The sequence below is a fragment of the Mytilus galloprovincialis genome, chromosome 4 (assembly GCF_965363235.1).
Source record: "Mytilus galloprovincialis chromosome 4, xbMytGall1.hap1.1, whole genome shotgun sequence".
In the NCBI taxonomy this organism is placed as follows: Eukaryota; Metazoa; Mollusca; class Bivalvia; order Mytilida; family Mytilidae; genus Mytilus; species Mytilus galloprovincialis.
Genome location: NC_134841.1, coordinates 17,237,880 through 17,259,895, shown reverse-complemented (window position 1 = coordinate 17,259,895; position 22,016 = coordinate 17,237,880). Strand labels below are relative to the sequence as shown.

At 31.2% G+C, this 22,016-nt stretch overlaps 1 protein-coding gene across 1 annotated transcript; it reads left to right on the top strand.

The window, feature by feature from the left end:
- Positions 1 to 21,735, top strand: LOC143071511 (uncharacterized). The gene is made up of 9 exons (XM_076245861.1): positions 1 to 122; positions 2,811 to 2,880; positions 6,201 to 6,304; positions 7,573 to 7,643; positions 9,276 to 9,445; positions 10,029 to 10,154; positions 18,119 to 18,145; positions 19,667 to 20,829; positions 21,545 to 21,735. Exons 1-8 carry the CDS (start codon positions 114 to 116, stop codon positions 20,821 to 20,823), a joined length of 1,734 nt encoding a protein of 577 aa, XP_076101976.1. The 5' UTR covers positions 1 to 113; the 3' UTR covers positions 20,824 to 20,829; positions 21,545 to 21,735.
- The last annotated feature ends 281 nt before the right edge of the window (positions 21,736 to 22,016 follow it).

Genomic DNA, 22,016 nt, shown 5'->3' with positions numbered 1-22,016 from the left:
CACGGTTTGGTGGGAAGAAAAAAGGCCCTGATCCGGTTTCATTAAATAGTAAAATGGTATATACTTCCTTGTAAAATATTTAACACATGAAAGAAGGATAGCATATAAACATAATGGTCACAGTAAGTTTTACAAATTCCTTGCATATAACAATAGAAATAATGTAAAATGTTCCAAACTATTTCAATTTCAAGAGTAAGAACCAGGTGGAATCTTCTTCTGGTTAAATAGATATAAAAACCTTTAAAAAAAGATATACATACTTAAAAGATGTTCCTCAGATTGAATTATCCATAAATTAGGAGTAACTCTGGTGGATCCCAAATTGAACACGGATGCGTAATGCATCAAAAAGTGCTGAGGCTATACATATGCCGAAAACTGAAACACTCAGCATTTCGGTTAAACGCGGAATGGCACCAAATTTTATTTCAAAATTCATACTTTATTTTAAAAAGCCACACTTAAACTTATATGAGCTATTATTATTCATAATTCTTCATAATTAAAGATTGAAATGAAAATCTTGATCCTTAGCATCAGTTGTTTTTTTTTTTTACTTTATATTTTATGAGGGATAGAAATGGAGTAATGATTGTGTCGTGCAATATGATTACATAGTATCATAATGTATTTAATAAGGACGTATGTACTTGAGTCTATAGACAAACATATTTGTTTCTTTCAAAAATTACAATTACCTATTATAATCTATGAACTCGACTTTGTCTATCTGCGATTTGTATTTAACCTGTTGGTAGTAAGATGTGGTATTCAGGATGATTTCATAAAATTATCGTAATATCTATAACATACAATTTCCCTGTTTAACACACCGCTTTAGATATTTGTGCTACATAAATCTTACAGTATGATTAAATGATATTACACAAAACTCGAAACTGTAATCCGATTTAACAGTTAGTTACTATAAACAAATATTTTGCACATTAGACTGCAGTTTGAAACGCATGTACATTTAATACATTGGTTGTCTACATAAACTAGTTTTCAGTAATTGCGAGAACTCATCTATCAGTATTTTTATCTATTGTTTCTAAGCATGTTGTTTTAGATAAGTTCTTCGTAGCATTCTATCGAGATAAGCCATTTGCATCTTATCTTTATAGTTTGTTCTTATATTATTATGTTATGTTGTTTTGCTGAACAGTATTGTCCTAGGTAAGAGAAGGATTGAGCGATGACAATATAAAGATTAGAAAATGTGGTATAAATTCCAGTGAGACAACTATTAACCAGAGTTAAAAATACAGGCCACCATATGACCTACAACAAAGAGAAACCAACGACAAACATTGACCTTCAAGCGCCTGACATGGGACAGACACATTAAGCATGTGACTGAATCAAACATGTTTGTTAGTACTCAACGCTTTCCTAACCTAGGATAGTAGTTTAGCAGCAAACAACAATATCATCTATAAAAATCATTTACAATTGGCATAACTTACAAGGGTGGTTACATGTTTATGTCCTGTCCAAAATTAAGACCCTGTTATTCAGTGGTTGCCGATCGTTGGTGGATGACTCTCATGTACGTGTAACGCAAATAGTATTTTAATAAAAAGTCTCGATAACATTTTGTCACATTTTGTATGCCTTTCATAATTAACTATACGGTATGTCTTTTAGGTGTTTTTTTAATCATATTTAAAGGATTTTATGTAACCAATATTTACTTATATCTTCGTAGTTTGAATTCTGGAGGACTGTCTCATTGGAAATCATGTTAAAACTCCTTTTTCTTTGTGAAATTTTTTAGCAGAAATTGTATACAATCGAACGACCAACCGAACGTTTTTATAAAGGCAACTGCACTAAACAGGATGTATATTAACTAAGGTTTTCCTTTTTTGGTGGTTTACTAACATATCTCATTACAGTGTTTTATTTATTTATTCTAGTGTATTAGGTTTTATGTGTTATTTTAAAATTTACGGTAATATATCAGATATTCAAAATGTATATAAACAGCTAACATTATGACTGTTTATATTTACATGCTGATCATTTTTTGAACAGTTCCATTTTTTTATATAATTAAATCAGAAGTGGGGTGTATCAATAAGAACATTTGGTATGGTTGCTAAAGAGACACAACTCTTCACAAGAGACCAAATGACATAGACGTTAACAACTATAGTTCACCAATCGGTATTCAACGAGTAAGCACCACCACGCATAGTAAGCCGATTAAACTGGGAATACGTTTATAAGACAGAAAATCAAGGTCAAAAACATATAAGACACAGTAAACACACGCTCTGCAATAATATTTATTTGTGTTATCGCTATACAATATGTGAAGTTCTAAACCGGCACGCGACCACATGTATATAAATAGATTCAGAGTATCTTATATCAAATATACCATCAACACCAAATTCTCAAAATAACACAGTACCATTAATTATGACAAAGGCGAGCTTACCTCACTTGGAACAGACCCAAACAAATGGCGCCTTTAACTTTATCTATTAGATCTCGCCCTATCCTTTCTAATATCGATCGGCGGACAAGAAAAAGGTACAATGAAGAAATAGTATTACAAATGCAAATAACCGTATTATAACTGACATAACAATAACGAAAATCATTGTTGTGTAAAGTTATTGCGTTCGCGGCCCAATTTATATCAAATTTTTCGATTTTCTCCTAGCCTCATTCTTTGCTTCTTTCTGGATAAATTGGAAAAAAAAGAATATAAAATTAAATCTTACATCGAAAAAGCTGAAGCAAATGTGAAATGAATAGAAACATTTACTTACATGAAAAGAAATTACTTGTAGATAACTGGTTTTAAAACTTTTGAAAATACGACGTTTCAAGATGAAGAGAACCAGCGTGTACACGATACAGGTAAGTTTCACATAATTATATACAACACGAAAGTGACAAAATCAGAACCTTCTAACATTTTGTAATCTGTTTTAAACAGTGCTGGATTAGTGCGCATTGAAATATTTCGACGTACTTTGCCATGCTCTTAGTTTTATTTTATTTATATCCTACTTAATTATGTCCCAACTCTTCCAAGTTTTTTTTTATCGATTGTCTTATATATTGTTGGATTATCTGCCGTTTTAATTTTTCTTTAAAGAGTTTTTATCTTTAACTGTCAATTTACAAATTATACCATACCTTTTAAAGTAAATTTTTATAAGTAAAAATATATTAATAAGAAACCTAGCCAAATGATCGATCATTTCCTATGTCAGATCTATTTTGTGATCCATTGTTGTTATCGGGAACGAACATTTGCGGTAAACGGATTGACATGGAAGTAATTATACATACAAAAATACTCAATTTTTTTTATATAACAAATTGTGCATTATTTCATAAACACATAAAATACATAATATTTAATTGTTTTTTTTTAAATAAAATTAGATATAAATGCCTATCTTGCTACCAGTTGTGGTCATCCTGTTAACTATTTAGGCAAGACTTCAATATCAAAATCAATATTTGCAGTTCAAAATTTCATTCTGTGAACAGCACAATACTTAATGATTAACAAAAGAACTTTCATTTTGTCAACTAATGTACCGTACAATAGTAAATGCTTGTAGCAACATTCTAACTTCGCCGTCATGTGAAGATATATATCTCTCAGTTGATATTATGTTCCAGAGATTGCGTTTCCTATCAAGAATTCGTTGATAGGGCGCTGCTGCTTACATGAAAGCTATTGGGTTCCTAGTGGATTAGTTGAAGTCATCTGTTTGAAAGTTTTAAGGGTGATATCATGTATTGAATCAACTTTATGGAATATCTGTGTCACAGATGTATACAAAGCATGACATGCAGAAGAACGTAACATATATTAACTCGAACGAAATCCAGTACAAACAGGTCAGACAGAGGCGTCATTAAGTATACAATCATTCAATCTTATTTAAAGATTACCATCATTGAAAAAAATATATACATAAAAAGGCTTACAATTCTCATCTGGCTACACATCTCTTTAGACAAAAGCACTCGAGAATTGGGAACAGTTACTCCTGAATGACAAAAGTAAACTATTCGTAATCTGTGTAATCTCTACTTCAACCCGGTGGGCGTGACGAATACCTTCAACTATGCTTCTCGACGTTGAAAAGTCATTATGCACTTACTCTTCACGATGCCTTAAGTCATATAAAGATGAGCCTTGGGATATTCATCACATCTGTACGGAGCTATAATTACTACACCTTCGAAACCTCATTTTTCTATTCCTAATTCATATATAATCCGACTTGCCACATTATATTTGTTGACTTAAAAACATTGCTAACAACAACGGGTAACCCAAAAGTCTGAAATACTGTGAGACTGAATCGAAATACGAGTATTCGAACACACATCTTTAAAATACTGCTCTAATTCTGCCAGGTGATTGAAAAACTCACGAAGCCATGGCAAATAAAGTCAACAGTAGTATACCGGTGTTCAAACGTCATAAATCGATCCGTGTTAAAAACCAAAACCGAGGGAAACACATCAACTATAAGAATTAAAAAAAGGAACAACAGGAACACTGTGAAGTGAAGAAAAAAAGTTTAAAATACACTGCATAGAAAAGTAAAGCGTGAAAAATACAAACCATATTAATAAAAAAAATGGAGATGATTTAGAATGCTACTAGAGGGTCAACGTTGTGATGACGTCCGTAAAAAAAATCGAAGGGATGACATTAACTTTACCGCTTAGTTCAGTGGTTTACTTGTAAACAGCTACTCTTAATCAAGGAAATCATGATAGTAAAAGAAAGATCCTGGATCTTGTATCAACTTGGAAGATATGCACTTCAAAAAGAGGCGCTACTGAAAGTAAATTTCCGATAAGGTTAAGGATGATCATATGGGTCGTAAAAATCTAATAAGGATACTGAAAAATCAAATGATGTGTTAGTGTTTCGGATCTCGGAATTTCAACGACACTCACATGGTCAACATACTTGACTTTTTTTGAATATTCATAATGGCCGGTAGACAAGTTTTTCAACAGACAATCTTTATTTATGTTTTTTTCTCATCGACATGTTTCTCTTTTATAACTCTATCCTGTATATGATATTCTTGATACTCTTCATAATTGAGGCATACATTTAAAAGCACATACATAATTTATTTTTATAACTTATAAAATTGATCGATGACTAGGAACGTTAACAAAAAATCGTATATTTGAGACATAAAGGGCTCGTTTTTTTTTCAACTAATTTTTATAGTGTGTTCTTATATTGTACTGTTACACTAAGGTTTCACATTCTGGATGTATATGTACCATGGCAGGTAATTGTAATTCAGTTGTTGTCGGTAACTTTGTCGTTTCGAGGTCTTTTATAGTTTACTATATATATATATATACGGTATGAATTTTTCTCAATTTTGATGGCCGTAAGGTTACACATTTTCGACGTCACTTGGTATCTGGTGGAGAGTTATCGCATTGCCAATCGTAACACAAATTTTTGTTTAGATCTCACATAGTTAGGCATATCTGTTTTCATATCAATTATGTAATGAATCCTTAATCGATTCACCGATTTCCTTTTCTCTTTTGACAAAAAAAAATGGGAACAGGCACTGACTATTCCCGTATGTATTTATTTCATGTACGTCCGTGACATTGGTCATATTTTTGGCCAAATATTGGGTTTTTATATTTTATACTTTTTCTCATTTATATCTGTTGAATTAAGCTTCAAATGTTGATCCAGGGTTGTAGAGGTTGTGACCATTCTTTGTTTTCTAACCAAGTTAACATTATTTTCTTTCCAAATGTGACTGGTAAATGACTGCCATATGCATGATTATCCTATATTTAAAGCAGATAGTCTTTAATGGTCATTCCAGTATCTCATAATACTCAAGTTATTTTTTCATGACAATGCGTATTGTTGTATTCTTGAAAGTGGTAGTCAGGACATCGGCAAAATCTAATTTTGTTTTGATGTCATTTAAAAATATAAGTTTGTTGTTCATTGACCTATTTTACAAAACTTTTTTACCATAGAATATGATCAATTGGATTTTAATATAAGAAATACTGAGTATTTTGTGTCCTATTGACGTATATCTAACATCTAAATTAAAACAATGCATTTAATTTTGCAGTACCTTGATTCATTAAAGCTTAAATAATTTCACAATATTCTTGACATTCAATCAATTTCTTCTTTATAGATATTAGTGGCGAAATGTTAATTAAAACTGATTGGAAAGCAGAGCATTATGGCGATAAACAAAGGACCGAGTATAAGAATGTAGTATTGGAATTAGAAAAAGAGGTGAGTTGTTGAAAGGCAAACGATACATATTTTTTTCATTTAAATCCTGACACACGTCAATTCCATATGCGCTCTCGGATTATGCAAAGAAAAGTTTACCTTCATGACTTATTTCTCGAAATATTTCCGTTCGAATTTTACTTGTTTGAGGTAAAATCTTTTTAAAAAATCCGCAAAGAGAACACAACTTTAAAACGAAATAGAAAGTCTCGATATGTTTTATGTGAAAACTAGTGTTTCTTAGTTTATACACTAGGTGAAGTCAGTTACCAGGATGAAGGCTAAATCAAATAGCAATAATGTGAAATTGTATATTCTACTTGGTATAACAGATAATCAAAGAAAATGTTGTGCCATTTTTACAAACATCGAGATTTCAGGAGATCACTATTTGGTCTTGAAATCTTCGGAACAAAACATCAAATAACAGCAGTTTAAACGAGGCTCATTGTAAATATTAAAAAATAACACTTTATAATTCCATATATCAGGAGTGCTTTTATGGATTAACCTTCTCTAGGAAACCTCCGAAATATTTAAAGCAGGGATATATATCACTACTCATAATGTACCTACAAAGAATAGCCAATATCGTTGTAAAATTGTGGCGTTCCTTGATTTTCTTTCACAAGGTCCACCTAAAGCTTTATATTTAAAAGTCAACTTTGCTTGTGGGAGTTGAAACCTGGTTTGTTTTAATATTTTTTTTTAATTTGTCGACCAAGATTTTCAGAAATATGTATTATTAATCATGTCAGTACCTAAACATTGAACTACCTAGCAGAAGACCCCGATATATTGTAAAAGATATCACATATTCAGACGTTTGATCACAACACTTCATCTGATGTCTGTGTATTATAAGTATCTTTTGTGACCCTTTACGAACCCAATTGCTAAATAGAATTGAATATGCAATGTATAAATGTTGTCTGTAAAAAAAAACCTAATAGCATTTTGATGAAACTGTGATTTTGCATGTTATATGGCATATATTAGGGAACATAATAACATTAACGGTACCAATTGCGCATTTCGACAATATATGTCTCAAAATATGTAAAATCCAAAGCTTATATAAAATATGATGTGCATATTTAGACGTCAAATGTGCGTCAATTTTGCAAATTATTGATTACTTGCCATGAAAAGAATAATTTCTGTAGTTCTGTTCTGAAAAATACAAGACCACATGGCATGGTTTTTAATATTGAAATGACAAGATTAACAATTGTTTTTGAAAGTAATCAAAATGCTTTATTTTGCAGATAAAAGCTCTGTTCAACAATAAAACACATTTTAAGTATAATTTACTGTCTGTTAGAGGAACAAACCTAAGGTACGGAAATGAATATTGTAAATATGCATTGATCAAAATTTAAAACCTGTGATTACAATCATGAATACTGAACGCACATCTTCCGTTTACTAACCATCAGTCTTTGTAGAAATCAAAAAAAAAAAAAAAAAAAAAGATGAATTTATAATAGTTATAAAGGTACCAGGATTATAATTTTATATACCAGACGAGCGTTTCGTCTACATAAGACGCATCAGTGACGCTCATATCGAAATAGTTATAAATTTAAACAAGTACAAAGTTGAAGAGCATTGAAGACTCAAAATTCCAAAATAATTGTGACAAATACGATAAAATTGTCTTATTTATTATTAATAATTTGTGCACCTCAAGCTTGATATGTTTAACATGTCGTATCCACAATTCCGTCATCGTTTCTTTAATAGCAACATTTCCGTATTGAACTTATCAGTAAATGGTTAACTTATCATGAGTAGCATGAATGGTGTCACTAGTGGATTATGATCTTCTTAATCACATGATGTCACCCAGGGTTTTGTGGGCTAGGTGTGGATCATGTTTTCCGGGTTTTTGTGTGCCGTTTTGTGGAAATTATATATTTGTTCCTCCTTTGATGTTTATCAGTGTTGCCGGTGGAATTGTTTTACGTATAGGTGTGATTGCCCTGTCAGTATCTTCCCACCCCTCTTTTTTAAAACTCATAATAAGGCAATATAATGCAATATAACTTATGAAGTGCAATAATAACATTATTGAAAAGATGATAAAAAGTAGTTTTCCCTCAGTACAAAATTTTCTGAACCAAATTGGACTTCAACTATTACTTAAATGGAGTATAATCATTAATGTTAAAACAAAAACATACAACAAGAATTGAAAGTATATATAACATTAGATTTGTAGTATAAGTTTATTTACCAGCAGAACATTTGCAACTCAGATCACAATGAAAATTGTAGAAATGCTCTAATTCAAAAGATGATATGTCATTCATTTGGATAAAAAAAAAACTTTAAAACAAAATAGTATGATCCTTAACTTAATTTGCACTTCTTAAAACGGAAGAAGAATGTATGTTTGAATTCTATTTTTTTTTAAATTCTTAATCTTTTAGATCATTATTTGACACCTTTACATAAAACTGAATATATCAATATATTTTGTATATTTACTTATAAGCAGTATTATTTTGTGAATATGCCCAATCCATGTAAATAATGATGTGTTTGGAAACTTCCTCTTGTTACACATTTGCAAAAATTCTTCCAAATTGGTATTAATTTTAGCGTGCTCCTACTGTAAAAGCACACTTTGGTCTTAGTACGAATCTGACAAAAAATATTAAACACATCAGTAAGGAAAAGGCAGTATGAAATACGATCTGCATTGCATGCAGGGTGTTCAGTTCTTTGTACGTAGCCAACCCTTGCAATTTCTCCTCAACCCGGGAGGTGGTGACCTATGGCATAACAATCATTTCTGCCATTTCCTAACATTATATTGTGTACTTTTCTATCGTCTATGCGTGATAAAAATGCACACATACTTTTTTAATAAATGGAATTGTACAACAGTCATCATTATTCATAAATACCAGATCACCAGATAACAGTTCAGGAAAGTTATATTATGACTTTTTTTCTATTACAGGCCTAGGGAAGGTTGTGTTTTGTTTTCATTTGTTCTGACATTTAGTGATAAATATATCGATGGTAAAGATTTACAACACATCTTTCAACAAAAAGTCCTGAGCCATGAAAAGACGGAAGGCACAGCATTACCTTGGTTAAGAAGAGCGTATGCGCATTCCATTAAAATGGGTCTGTAGTCAACATTTTTATAATCACTACATCTTAATTGAGTGAAAAATGTTCATTCTGCTTTCGATGTTTTATATTCTTCAGTGTTAATTAAGATTTTACAACCGTAATATAAAACATTACAAAAAAGTAAAATAAAAAAAATACTGAGGAAAATTCAAAACGGAAAGTCTTACCCAATGGCAAAATCTAAAGCTCAAACATATCAAAACGATTTGATAATAGTTATTAAAGGTACTAGGCTTATAATTCATACGCCAGACGCGCATTTCGTCTAAATGAGACTCATCGGTGACGCTCAGATCAAAATATTCATAAAGCCTAAGAAGTACTAAGTTGAAGAGCATTGAGGACCCAAAATTACAAAAAGTTATGCCAAACAACTATCATATTCCTGACAAGGTACAATCATTTGTTATGTAGAAAACACAGGTATATACTGCACGATTATTGAGATAATTGACGCAGATCTCAAAGTCAGACAATGTAAACAACATTCGATTATTATTACTTTGATACTTTTAAAATTGATATGGTATTATTCATTGTTTTTAAACAGTAATACATTTCTTTCTACTTAAAGGTGAGGAAAAATCATTACAGGAAAAAAAAGGATTGCAGAAAATACAAAATCTCGGCATATTTCTTCTAATCGTACTTCTAATAGCTATATGTATTGCCCTTGTTGTGGAGATATCAAAAATTGACCGTAAGTAATCATATAGTTTTTGATTTTTTCTGCCTAAGAATTTTTTGTTTTTGTTTTGAGTGCAAAACATATTTCAGTAAATAAAAAGATGAAAATATATATATATATATATATATATATATATATATATATATATATACTAATTCAGTGATAATGAACACCATACTAAACCCCAAAGAAACACAAAAAACTACAATTAAAAATAATACAAGACTAACAAAGGCTAGAGACTCCTGACTTGGGACAGGCGCAAACATGCGGCGGGGTTAAACTTGTATAAGATATCTCAATCCTCCCCTATACCCCTTGCCAATGTAGAAAAGTAAACGCATAACAATACGCAAATTAAAAATCAGCTCAAGAGAAGTCCGAGTCTTTTTTTTTGCAAATTCATTTTCGGTTCGATTTGTCATTTAACCAACTTGTTTTAAACTTCACGACTGGATTGTTGACTCCACCTTGCATGTTTTGGTTTTTTAAAAGGGAACTAGCTGTCAAAATCGTGTTCACAAACTGGACTCAAATTTTCATATTTGATTTAGAACTTACTCAAACACATATCCAAATCACAATAAGTCTAAAATAAACAGTAACAATTCATATACTAGATGATACATTCAATAGAATTTTGCCATTTAATTAACTATCCTGATGCACTATGAAAACTGACGACTGTTACATAACACGATATAAACATATAAATATACATAGATAGCGACCTCGTGTAATTTGATTTTTTATGATATAGGTTAAAAAATAAGTTAATTATCGTGTTGACCTGTATGAGAAAAAAAAATAAAGGCAACAGTAGTATACCGGTGTTCAAAAGTCAAAAATTGATTGAATGAGAGAAGATCCGGGTTTTAAACCAAAACCGAGGTAAACTCATAAACTACAAGCGGAAAACAGGGGAACGACAGGAACACCATAGTTAAACAAATACAAACTCTAATACACACGGAAACGAACTATTTGATAACAACTTTCATATTCCTGACTTGGTACAGGACATTTTAAGTAAAAATTGTGAATTAAACCTGATGTAGCTTAATCACACGCTTTAGGATGAGAATGACAATAAGTTTTTGTGGATTGAATCAATCAATCAAATAATTTACCTTTGTATCGCTTTCATTGTGGACATTCTTTTTGTTTTAATAACTTAACATGCATCCTTCATGCGTAAATCCATCACTAGCTAAGGAGTTAAATCGAAGGTCACATGAACAGGGATTCAATGAGGTCAAATTATTTACTTGCATGTTAATTTTTCATTATTAATGTTTCTTGACTTTTTTTGACAAAATTAAACCATAGTGGCTGCTAAAACCGAATATCATTTCACTTTTTCACTTTCATTAATAATTGAACAATCAAAAATCATATCTTCATATATCTCATTGCTAGTGCCCTTTTAAAATAATACGAAGAAGGGTTTGTTTGGAAATTTCAAAATTAATGAATGATGTGAACCACCTTTACTTACAACTTGTAAATATTGAAACAAGTAAAAAAAGGGAAATTGGTCATTTCATCAAAGTTGCACGTGTGTATATTTACAATGTATGGAGCGTATATATGCATATCCAAGTGGGTTTGATAGAATAACAGTCTTGTAAATAAACAAATTGAAAGTTTTTTATGAAAGTAATCAACTGAGAAAATGCTGCTTTTTCTTTTACAAAATACAGCTATATAGATAAACCTATATAAGCTTAATCAGCAGAATTATTTCTAACGTGTGCAATAATTTATTAAAGACATTTTTATAGAATAAGTGAAATACATTAAACAAATTCTTGTAAACTTACAACTTTATTTCGAGACTCATTCATTTAAAATAAATAATTCGCTGCCGTTATTTGGTGGACGACAAACGATTTAATGGCTTTTAAGGTCACGACATTGGTCACGTGATAAAAGGTCAGAGTTTACGATATTTTGGTAAACGTGCATACCTCGTGGTTTTTGGACTCGTATTGCCTTATTTGTACTCGTACATTAATCAAAACCAAAGTATTCAATTCAAGATTGAATTAGCTTCCTTATTTTATATAATTATCATTAAAAAATGTTGTTAAAATGTTATATATTCACGAGTGAAGTGAATTTTTTTTCTGAAACCTGCTTTTTAAGATACAGTGACGGATCCCAGGGGGGTCTGGTGATTGGAACCTCCTCTTTTTATTGACGATTAATGCATTTAAGGGGATCATATAGTTGGAACCCTCCTTTTTATCCTTGGTTGAGAATACCACCACCTATGTTTAAAATTGTCTGGATTTTCCCCGAGATAAAAAACTATATAAGATGTACAAGTTCTGTTGCTTGCCTAAATCAAGAGAAAAAAATCTAAACATCCAAAAGAACCAGAAACGGATTCTAAACATAATAATCAACACAAAGATAACTGAACAAAAGCTGTATTGCAATCTGATATCATGCAGGTCTCATAATTCCTATTATATGTATTATTTCAAGTTTTGCTTTATTTTTTTCTTCTTCTTATATTGAATTCATAAGTCCTGCAACCAACTGTTGAGTCCTTTCAATTAATTATTGATTGAATTATAAGATAAGCTGACCAGTAAATAAAGTTTAAAAATGCTTAGTTGAAATAAATTAGTGGTATTATGTCATAAAATATACTGAATCAACTTCAAATTTAATCCAAATTCATATTTACATGCTCTAAAATGCATAGTCAATTGAACTTCAAAAACAATAACCTGAGACTACTACCATGTATAACATAGATATTGGTCACTTTCCATGTTATAGTGGCCAAAAACAAAACTGACTTAAATGCAGCATGTTCAAAAAAAAAATTTGAAGAATGGACAACAATGAGATTTTTATTATTCTGATATCAGAAATAATATCACAGTACCAAATCAGAATGTAAGTTCTTTTTATTGAGATAATCAATTTAATCGCATTATTTACTTTTATAAAAACCTCATGATACTATCTGAATTAACAGTCATGACTTAGCTTGTCAACATTTCACTTACTTTAAATACTCAAGTTAGCCTGTAAGTACTAAAATAAAGAGATGTGGTATATGATGAGATAAGATAAGATATTTTTATTCCAATTTAAGGGCCCATGAAGAGCAAAGTAATTTATTACAATGATCTTTTATAATTGACACAATAATAACCATATTAATATGAATATAACCATCTCAATTCTTAGATTTTAAACCACAGCCAGATCAGAGCCAAACATATAGTAGAAACATTAAAGGCATAACAATTAAATATATTATTAATGGCAAATATTCTCAACATCTTAGATAAAACAGTATCTGTACTATACTGACATTTTTTTAGTTCAAAACATTTATCATTGTTAAAGTTTTATTTATGTAAATTGCAGCACTTTTCAAGTCCTTTATGTTTTTTTGAATAAAAAGGCAATTAAATTTGGCACTTTTGCTTACCTTTCAAAATTTTTAATATATTATCATAAAATTCTTTTTTCAAAAAGTTATAAAGGGGACAATGAATTTAAATATGGTATATTTGCCAATGGGATATCAGTATAAAACTATCCACCAGAGTCCAAGTGTCTGTTAGCAGTTTTAAAAAAATTATAAGTCACCTTTCAGACATCAACAATGAATACATTTCAAATTCATTGTTTTCAAGCAAATGAGGAAAGAAAAAAGAGTCATACTAGCTTTTGGCTTATTACATGTACAAGAGAATATAAGAAATAATAATATAAACTAGTATCTCAATTGTTTGTAAAACAATTGAAAGGTCTTTCCTGTAAAAGTGATGTTTTCGTATTGTACTTTGTACGACCTTTTGTTTGATATACGACAAGCATACCTTCTGAAACTTTTCGCTTTTTACACTAAATGACCTCATCCGCCTACATTTTTGAGATCGGAATTATGATATATGGAACAGAGTAGATGAGCTTTCATTTGATATGCGACAACACCATGTTCTAGAAAGTTTGATTTTTGCACTTAATAACCCTATCCAACTTAATTTTGGAGGTCGGGAATTTGATATTTCAAATGTACACATCATGACCTTTCATTTGATATACAACAACCCTATCGTAAAAGAAAATTTATTTTTTGCACTCAATGACCCCATCCAACCCATTTTTGGGAGACGTCAATTTGAAATTTGAAATGTACGCTTTATATTCTTTCATTTGATATACGACAACCTTACCATCTGTGAAATTTGAATGTTTGCACTAAATGACCCCACCCGTCCCCCTGGGATGAAAAGGGGGTTTAAAATTTTCATTTTTAAGTAGAGTTTCTGAAGACCTTCTATTTGATATATCAGATGACCCCATTTGACAAAGTGCAAATAATGATGCAATATCAACTATATAAATAGAAGTTATGAAACTTACAAAGTCAATGCAAAACTTGAAATTTTCAAATTGATTTTTTGGTGTTTTTTTCCATGGAATGTTTTTGGTATTTGGTCAAACATATAACTATGTTAACCTCTTCAATTTCTAAAACATTTAAAGTGGTAAGCTCTTGTTGATTCAGAAATACATGCCTCCGCTTGCAAAACTTCAAACTGCATTATCTCTAAAACGACAATAGATATCTCAAATCTGTTAAATGATAAATGATCTACAGTTGAAGGACAACATTATAGAAAAAGAATTGGGACAATTTCAAAGTTCACCAAGGTCATAATTAATCATCGAATATATGATGCAATAACAAACTTGAGAACCGGAAGTCGTAGAAACATGGGACTATCATCATTCAACTCAGGACCACTTGACCTTTCATATATTACAAGGTCAAGGTCATAGTATACTGTGAAGGTCAAGGTGAAATTTCATCATGACCTGACATTGACCTCAAATTGATGGTCTTGAATTACTGATCATCTTTGCAATTTATAGTAGGTTGCTATCTGTTGCCTTTTAAAAGATATATACACAAAACTATACTTTTAAGAATTATCTCATTGTAATTTTTGAACAGACAGTCGGACATTTTTGACCTTAATGTATAAAATGTAGAGCTCGTCGAGAAGAACATTTTATACGCTGTATGTATGTAGCAAAGTCTTATCGTTTTCCTAATATGTAAATTATTCAAATTGCAGCGTATTTTTTTTTTTTTTGCACTCGGTGACCTTTGACCTTGGGTGCATATTAAAGGTCACATGCATTTAAGATTATTGGTGAAGGTCCCAAGTCTCTACAACTTCTGGTTCTCGAAATACAATTTTTCTAAAATTATGTACAATTTTTCAAGGGGAATAACTCCTTATAAAGGTTAATAAAAAATGATTGTACATGTTCATTAACATTACCATCTGTTCCTGTACATGTTGCCGTTTTCAAATCGATTCTATCTCTTATATATTTTGAGAAAAATGTAAAGGAAAGAAATTGTTTCAAGGGGATATAACTCTCATAGGGGACGATGAAATCCTATTCAGCCTCACATGGTAATACATCATGATAAGATCTACATTTATGATATCTTTAAAACCAACGAGGGGGGGGGGCCATGTTGAAAAAAATCAATAAAAGGGAGATAACTCCTAAAGGGGATGATGAAATCCTTAACAGAGTCATTTGGTAATACATCTTGGTGAGGTTTAGCGATGGTCCATATTTGGTCTTAATAACTTCAACAGAAACAAGAGGCGGGCATGTCAAAAAAATGTTGGAAGAAAAAAAAGAAAAAGAAAAAGAAAAAAAAACATTAGAAAAACAATAAGGTCTTTCCTCACGGAGAGGAAAGACCTTAATAAGGAAATAACTAAGACAAAAAAGACAGGACTTATCCACTGGACTTTAAAGTATTTCCTTACTAATCCTTAGAAAAGCAGCTGTATACTTAGAAAAAAGAATGTTGATGACTTGGCCCATCAATCAGCATTATTTTTAGATACTATATATATACATAGTGGTCAATATTGCAATCTGCCCTATTTGTTCCAACCTATGAGATAATAAGTATTAAAATTAATACCTAGGGTGGAAATAAAACTCATGTATGTCCATTTACTCTATACTGTTATGCATGTTCGTACATTGTACATGTGAAATATATCAAATGCAAAAATGAATAAATGCTGTAATGTAAATATTAGGTTTCAAATATTATATGGTAATTTGTAAACATCATTACAGCCTCATTTTTTAAAGACCTAGTAAAGGAAGTTCCTGGACCTTAGACGTATTTCTTAGGCAAATGTATTATACAACTCTTAAAAGTATCACACGATAATTGTAATTGTTAAGTATTTAGTAACAACAACGTGCAATTTAGGTAAACAAACATCAACAATCCCAAGTCCACGTGTTTGTCTCAAAACGACCCATCAGGCTTACTTACACGAATTTTTGCTCAGGCAGACAATTAAACATGTTTGGTTACCTTATAAGTTCTATAAAGAATGCATTTCCTGTAACAACTTGTGTATGCATGGAAATATAATGAAGATAAAATTGATTTTTTACCGTAAATTTTAAATACACAACATTCCCGGGGTATTCCCACAAAACACATGGCTACTTTGTAACAATGGCTGGTAACGATGAGCCACTTTCTTACGGTAAATTTAATTGGATGATCTTCAAAGATCAATAATGAAATTGCTAATAAATTATTAGATACGAAATGTGTCAGCTTATAAATAGATGAAAAAATGTAATCATTGAAATTCGCCATTTTGACGTAGGAAACAAACTAATTTTCAATCTTGGATTAAAGGACATTGCGCACATTGCCAGCTTATCATACATAACCAGTAATCTGCAAATATATCTTTCAATTTGTTTTTTACACTTACTTTTCTATATTTAAGTTAATTTAATGTTTTAATTTACTACAGAACGGGACATACGGGATGCCGTAGAAGAAAAATATAGGTGGCGCTGTTTTAGGGCGTAAACATTTTACATACGGGTCCTTTTTGTGTCGACAAGTTGACCTTTATCTGTCAGATTCAGGCGTTTGTCGTCCAACTGGGTGTTAACGCAAGAGTTTGAATTTAAAATCTTTCACTTTTAATATGTGGTTATCTTTTTTTAATTTAAAGTTAAAATTTCTATAAAGTATTAGTAGATTTATTTGATCACATTAAATTGAGTGGTTTTACTGGCGGTAAATCCAGAAATGCTCATCGTTTAATGAGAATTCATTTTGCATGATTTTAATCTGCTGTTTAGCTTAACAGTAAAGACAGATTTTTATCAATTAATTATAATGTCCTACGTTAAAGAAAAAATATTTTTTTAGTCTTAATTTCAATTCATTCGAAAAGTTATTTTCACATTGGCAAAATTGTTGAAATCAAATTCTGAAGACACTCGAAAAATACAGGGTATTTGTCAATCATAGGTCACTCACGAAAGTGTTTCCATGCATCATTATAAGGAAACAACACGACGAATGCTACATATAAAGTACAACCTGTTTTCACTTCTGGAGAACCTGAGATCAATTCCAGGATTAGGTGGGGGTCTATCTTGCTCATTCTTCAGTTCTCGAAGTTGTGTTTGTGTACAGTTGTTTGACTTTTCGTCATTTTTAATTTTTTGTCATCTCAATGTCAGTTTGTTTTCCTCTAATGCGTGTGTAGATCCCTTTGGTATATTTCGCCTCTCTTTTATAAAATTAAAAAGAGCAACAAATCTAGAAAGGTTAATAAAAAAAAACTGCAGCAAGTGAAAATGTCGTTTTTTACGTTATGTATGTTTGCACAGCGCATAACTTTTTTTTTAAAGTATAAGACACCAAATTATTTGACAACACTTGCATTACTCGAAATCTTACGAAATCACAATTGTTCGTCAAAGACGAAGAATTCCAAAAAATTCAAGTCATCTTTAACGATAAACATTCCAATTTGCGATAAATATATTTTTAGTTCTTTAGTAGTTATCTACAGATTACAACTGTTTGTTATTTTAAGGAATTCAAATCAAGAATTGATTTCTTTTTGCAGATAATCTGCCGAGTGAACAAAAGACAGGTAATTTTTGTTATGTTAATTTTAACAAACGAAATTGGAAAATTAAAAATATATAATTATAAGCCAGGTATCTTTGATTCTTTTTACAACCACTGAGTTGATGTTACGGTACTGAAATCTGGTAAGTTTATCATAATTTGGTTATCACCCGCCTAGTAGTCAGCATTTCTGTGTTGACATGACATGACATTGTTATAGTCATACTTATTAATTAACTGCTATCATAACATTAAATCTTAGAAATAATAACGATTTTCTACTCCTTGGATAGACTATTCTAACTGTATTTGGCAAAACATTTCGGAATTTCTTCGAGTGTTCTTCAACTTCGTACTTTATTTGGCGTGTTATTATTTTTATTCAAGTGGCACTAATGGGTTAAAGGGTTTTGAAGACGATATGTGCAAATGGCGTACAAATTATAATCCTGGTATCTTTATCAGCTTTATATATATGGACTGTTTACACGTTTGTCTATTAGTGTGCCTTATTGTATTGTTGCTTAAGACACTCCTGATTTAGAAAGTCTTATTGTTTGTAATGATCTTAATTGAACTTTGAAAAAGCTACAAACACTTGCTTTTTTTCCAAATTGATACAAAGTTAAAAAAAGTTATAGGAAATTTTTATGAAATATTATAACTAGAACCATGTGCTAATCGCACTAAAATTTGTTTCATATAGTTTATCCCCGAGGGTATCACCAGCCCAGTAGTCAACACTTCGGTGTTGACATGAATATCAATAATATGGTCATTTTTATAAATTTCCTGTTTACAAAACTTTGAATTTTTCAAAATACTAAGGATGTTCTTATCCCAGGCATAGATTACTTAAGCCGTATTTGGCACAACTTTTTGGAATTTTGGATCCTCAATGCTCTTCAACTTTGTACTTGTTTGGCTTTATAAAAGTTTTGATATGAGCGTCACTGATGAGTCTTATGTAGACGAAATGCGCGTCTGTAAATTACAATCCTGGTACCTTTGATAACTATTATCCAGAGGTCTTTATTAGTTATCAAAGTTACCAGTCATATAATTTGATACACCAGACGTGAGTTTCGTCTACATAAGACTCATCAGTGACGCCCAGATCAAAATAAAAAGGCAAACAAGTATAAAGTTAAAGAGCATTGAGGATCCACAATTTAAAATAAGTCGTGTCAAATACGGCTAAAAAATTCTTACTATTTCGAATAATTTAAACTTTTCCAAACGGCAAATAAACTCATCATAAATACCAGGATTAACATTTTTTTTTACAAAAGACACATCAGTGACGCTCGAATCAAAAGATGTTTAAAAGGCCAAATAAAGTACGAAGTTGCAAATTATAAAAATGTTCATATAATTGATAATAAAAAGGTAGACTCAAGAATATTCGTTCACTGTTCACTTGTAATTTTATGAGAGAAATGCTTCTGATTGATTATTTTCTTTTGCTTTTTAAAATTCTGATCAGCAGATAAAACTAGTTCTATATGTTTGACTTCCATAACTCTTTAAATTATTCCAACAGATATTATCCCAAGTCCCAAACCAACTGCAAATAGATTAACAACAGAACGCGAAACAACTTTAGCATATACCACACTTACAAAACAAGAAACAGAAACGAGAAAAATCACTTCCGAAGGGGTAACAACGATAGCGGGAAGACAAAATTCAACATCAATGATGGATATTGAAACTACTAAAGTAACAATGACAGAAAGTGATACAACAGGATCAATGATTGAGCAGGAAACAACTACAACTACAGACGAGATAACAACGATAGCGAAAGGTAATACGACAATAACAATGATGGAAAAGGAAACCGTTACAATAATTACAAACAAGTTAACAACATTGCCGGAAAGTAAAAAGTCAACGACGGAGATACAATTACAAACGACAACAATGCTGGATGAAGGAACGACAGCAACAACGTTGGCTGAGGGAACGACAACAGCAATGATGGATAACAAAACGACAACAACAATGATGGATAATGGAAAGACAACAACAATGATGGATAACAAAACGACAACAACAATGATGGATAATGGAACGACAACAACAATGATGACTGAGGGAACGACAACAGCAATGATGGATAACAAAACGACAACAACAATAATGGATAACAAAACGACAACAACAATGATGGATAACAAAACGACAACAAGTATGATGGATAACAAAACGACATCAACAATGATGGATAATGGAACGACAACAACAATGATGACTAAGGAAACGACAACAGCAATGATGGATAACAAAACGACAACAACCATGATGGATAACGGAACCACAACAATGATGGATAATGGAATGAAATCAACCATGATGGATAATAAAACGACAACAGCAATGATAGATAAAGGAACGACAACAACCATGATGACAGAAGGAACGACAGGAACAACAGCGACAACATCAATGATTGCAGAGATAACGACAGCAACCATGATGAATCAAGGAATGACAACAACAATGGTAACTGAGGGAACAACAACAATGATGAATGAGGGTGCGACAACAAAGATGAATGAGGGAACAACAAAAACGACTGTTGATCAAGTAACGACAGCATCATCTACAGATAAAGATACAACCACGACTGAACGTGAAATGACAACAACGATGTTGGAACAGGAAACTACTACAACCAATATCACATATCCGTAAAGACAGGTATTTACTTAAAGTATAAACGATTTCTAATTCGTACATATAAGCATTGTATCACTACTCATGTTATTACCTCATATAGAGAGACGATTTTTCAATGACGTAATTTAAGCCGATTTTCATCAGATCAAATGACGTAACACATTCATTAAAATAAATGAAAAATTGCCCATTCTGTTCTTGTTTACATATTAATAACTTTTAACCTTTTGTCTTTTGATTAAAGTTAAAAGGAGAAATGTGATTGTGTAAAAATGTCACATCCTTAACCTTTAACATAGATATAGGAAGATGTGGTGTGAGTGTATATGAGAAAACTTTCCATCCAACATGTAAATTTAAAAGTATACCTTTGCAAAGTAAAAGTACAATTTTGGTTAAAATTTAAAAAAAAAAATACTAAAATTAATGAAATTGCGTGTAACTAGATGTCTATATATCAATCTCAAAGTAGTCATCAAATCACTCGTCATGAAATACGAAATAAACTCTAGCAAAACCAAATAATAGAGTTCAACGCAACCTTAATTTAATCAACCATAACATATACGTTTGTTGTACATAGGTATTGATATTTGTTTTATTCGTATTTAATTGGGAATTGGTAAAGTAGCCGCAAACACAAACAGTACATAGGAAAATCAACAATAGTACCAATGTTGACCCTCATTGACATGAACATAATGATATGTTTATTTGTATTCTTTTTCATTTGCAGGATGTAGACTGTATCTCAATGAAATATTCGCAATAAACTAAATGAGCGTATTGGGAAGTATATGTGACTGTAAATGAAGGAGCCAAAACTTTGAACAATATATTCAAAGAATGTGTAAAACATAGTACTAATATATGTGGTTTAAACAATACTATTGATTTTTTATTAAAATTAAAACTTTCGAACTTGAAGGGAATGTATGAACTTAATAGATTCTACATTCAAATGTTATTACTAATTATTGCGGGTTTTCCTCTTATATAACAAGCTTGTAACTTGATAAGACGGTCACGAGTTTCTTCTACAGTAGACTCATCAGTGGCGCACGAGTGAATCAAAACAGTTGGAAATCCAAACCAAACACAAAAGGTTGAACACATTAAAAAACGAATATTACTATCTAGAAACAAAATGTGACAAATACACTATTTCTTTTTAGCTCACCTGGCCCAAAAGGCCAAGTGAGCTTTTC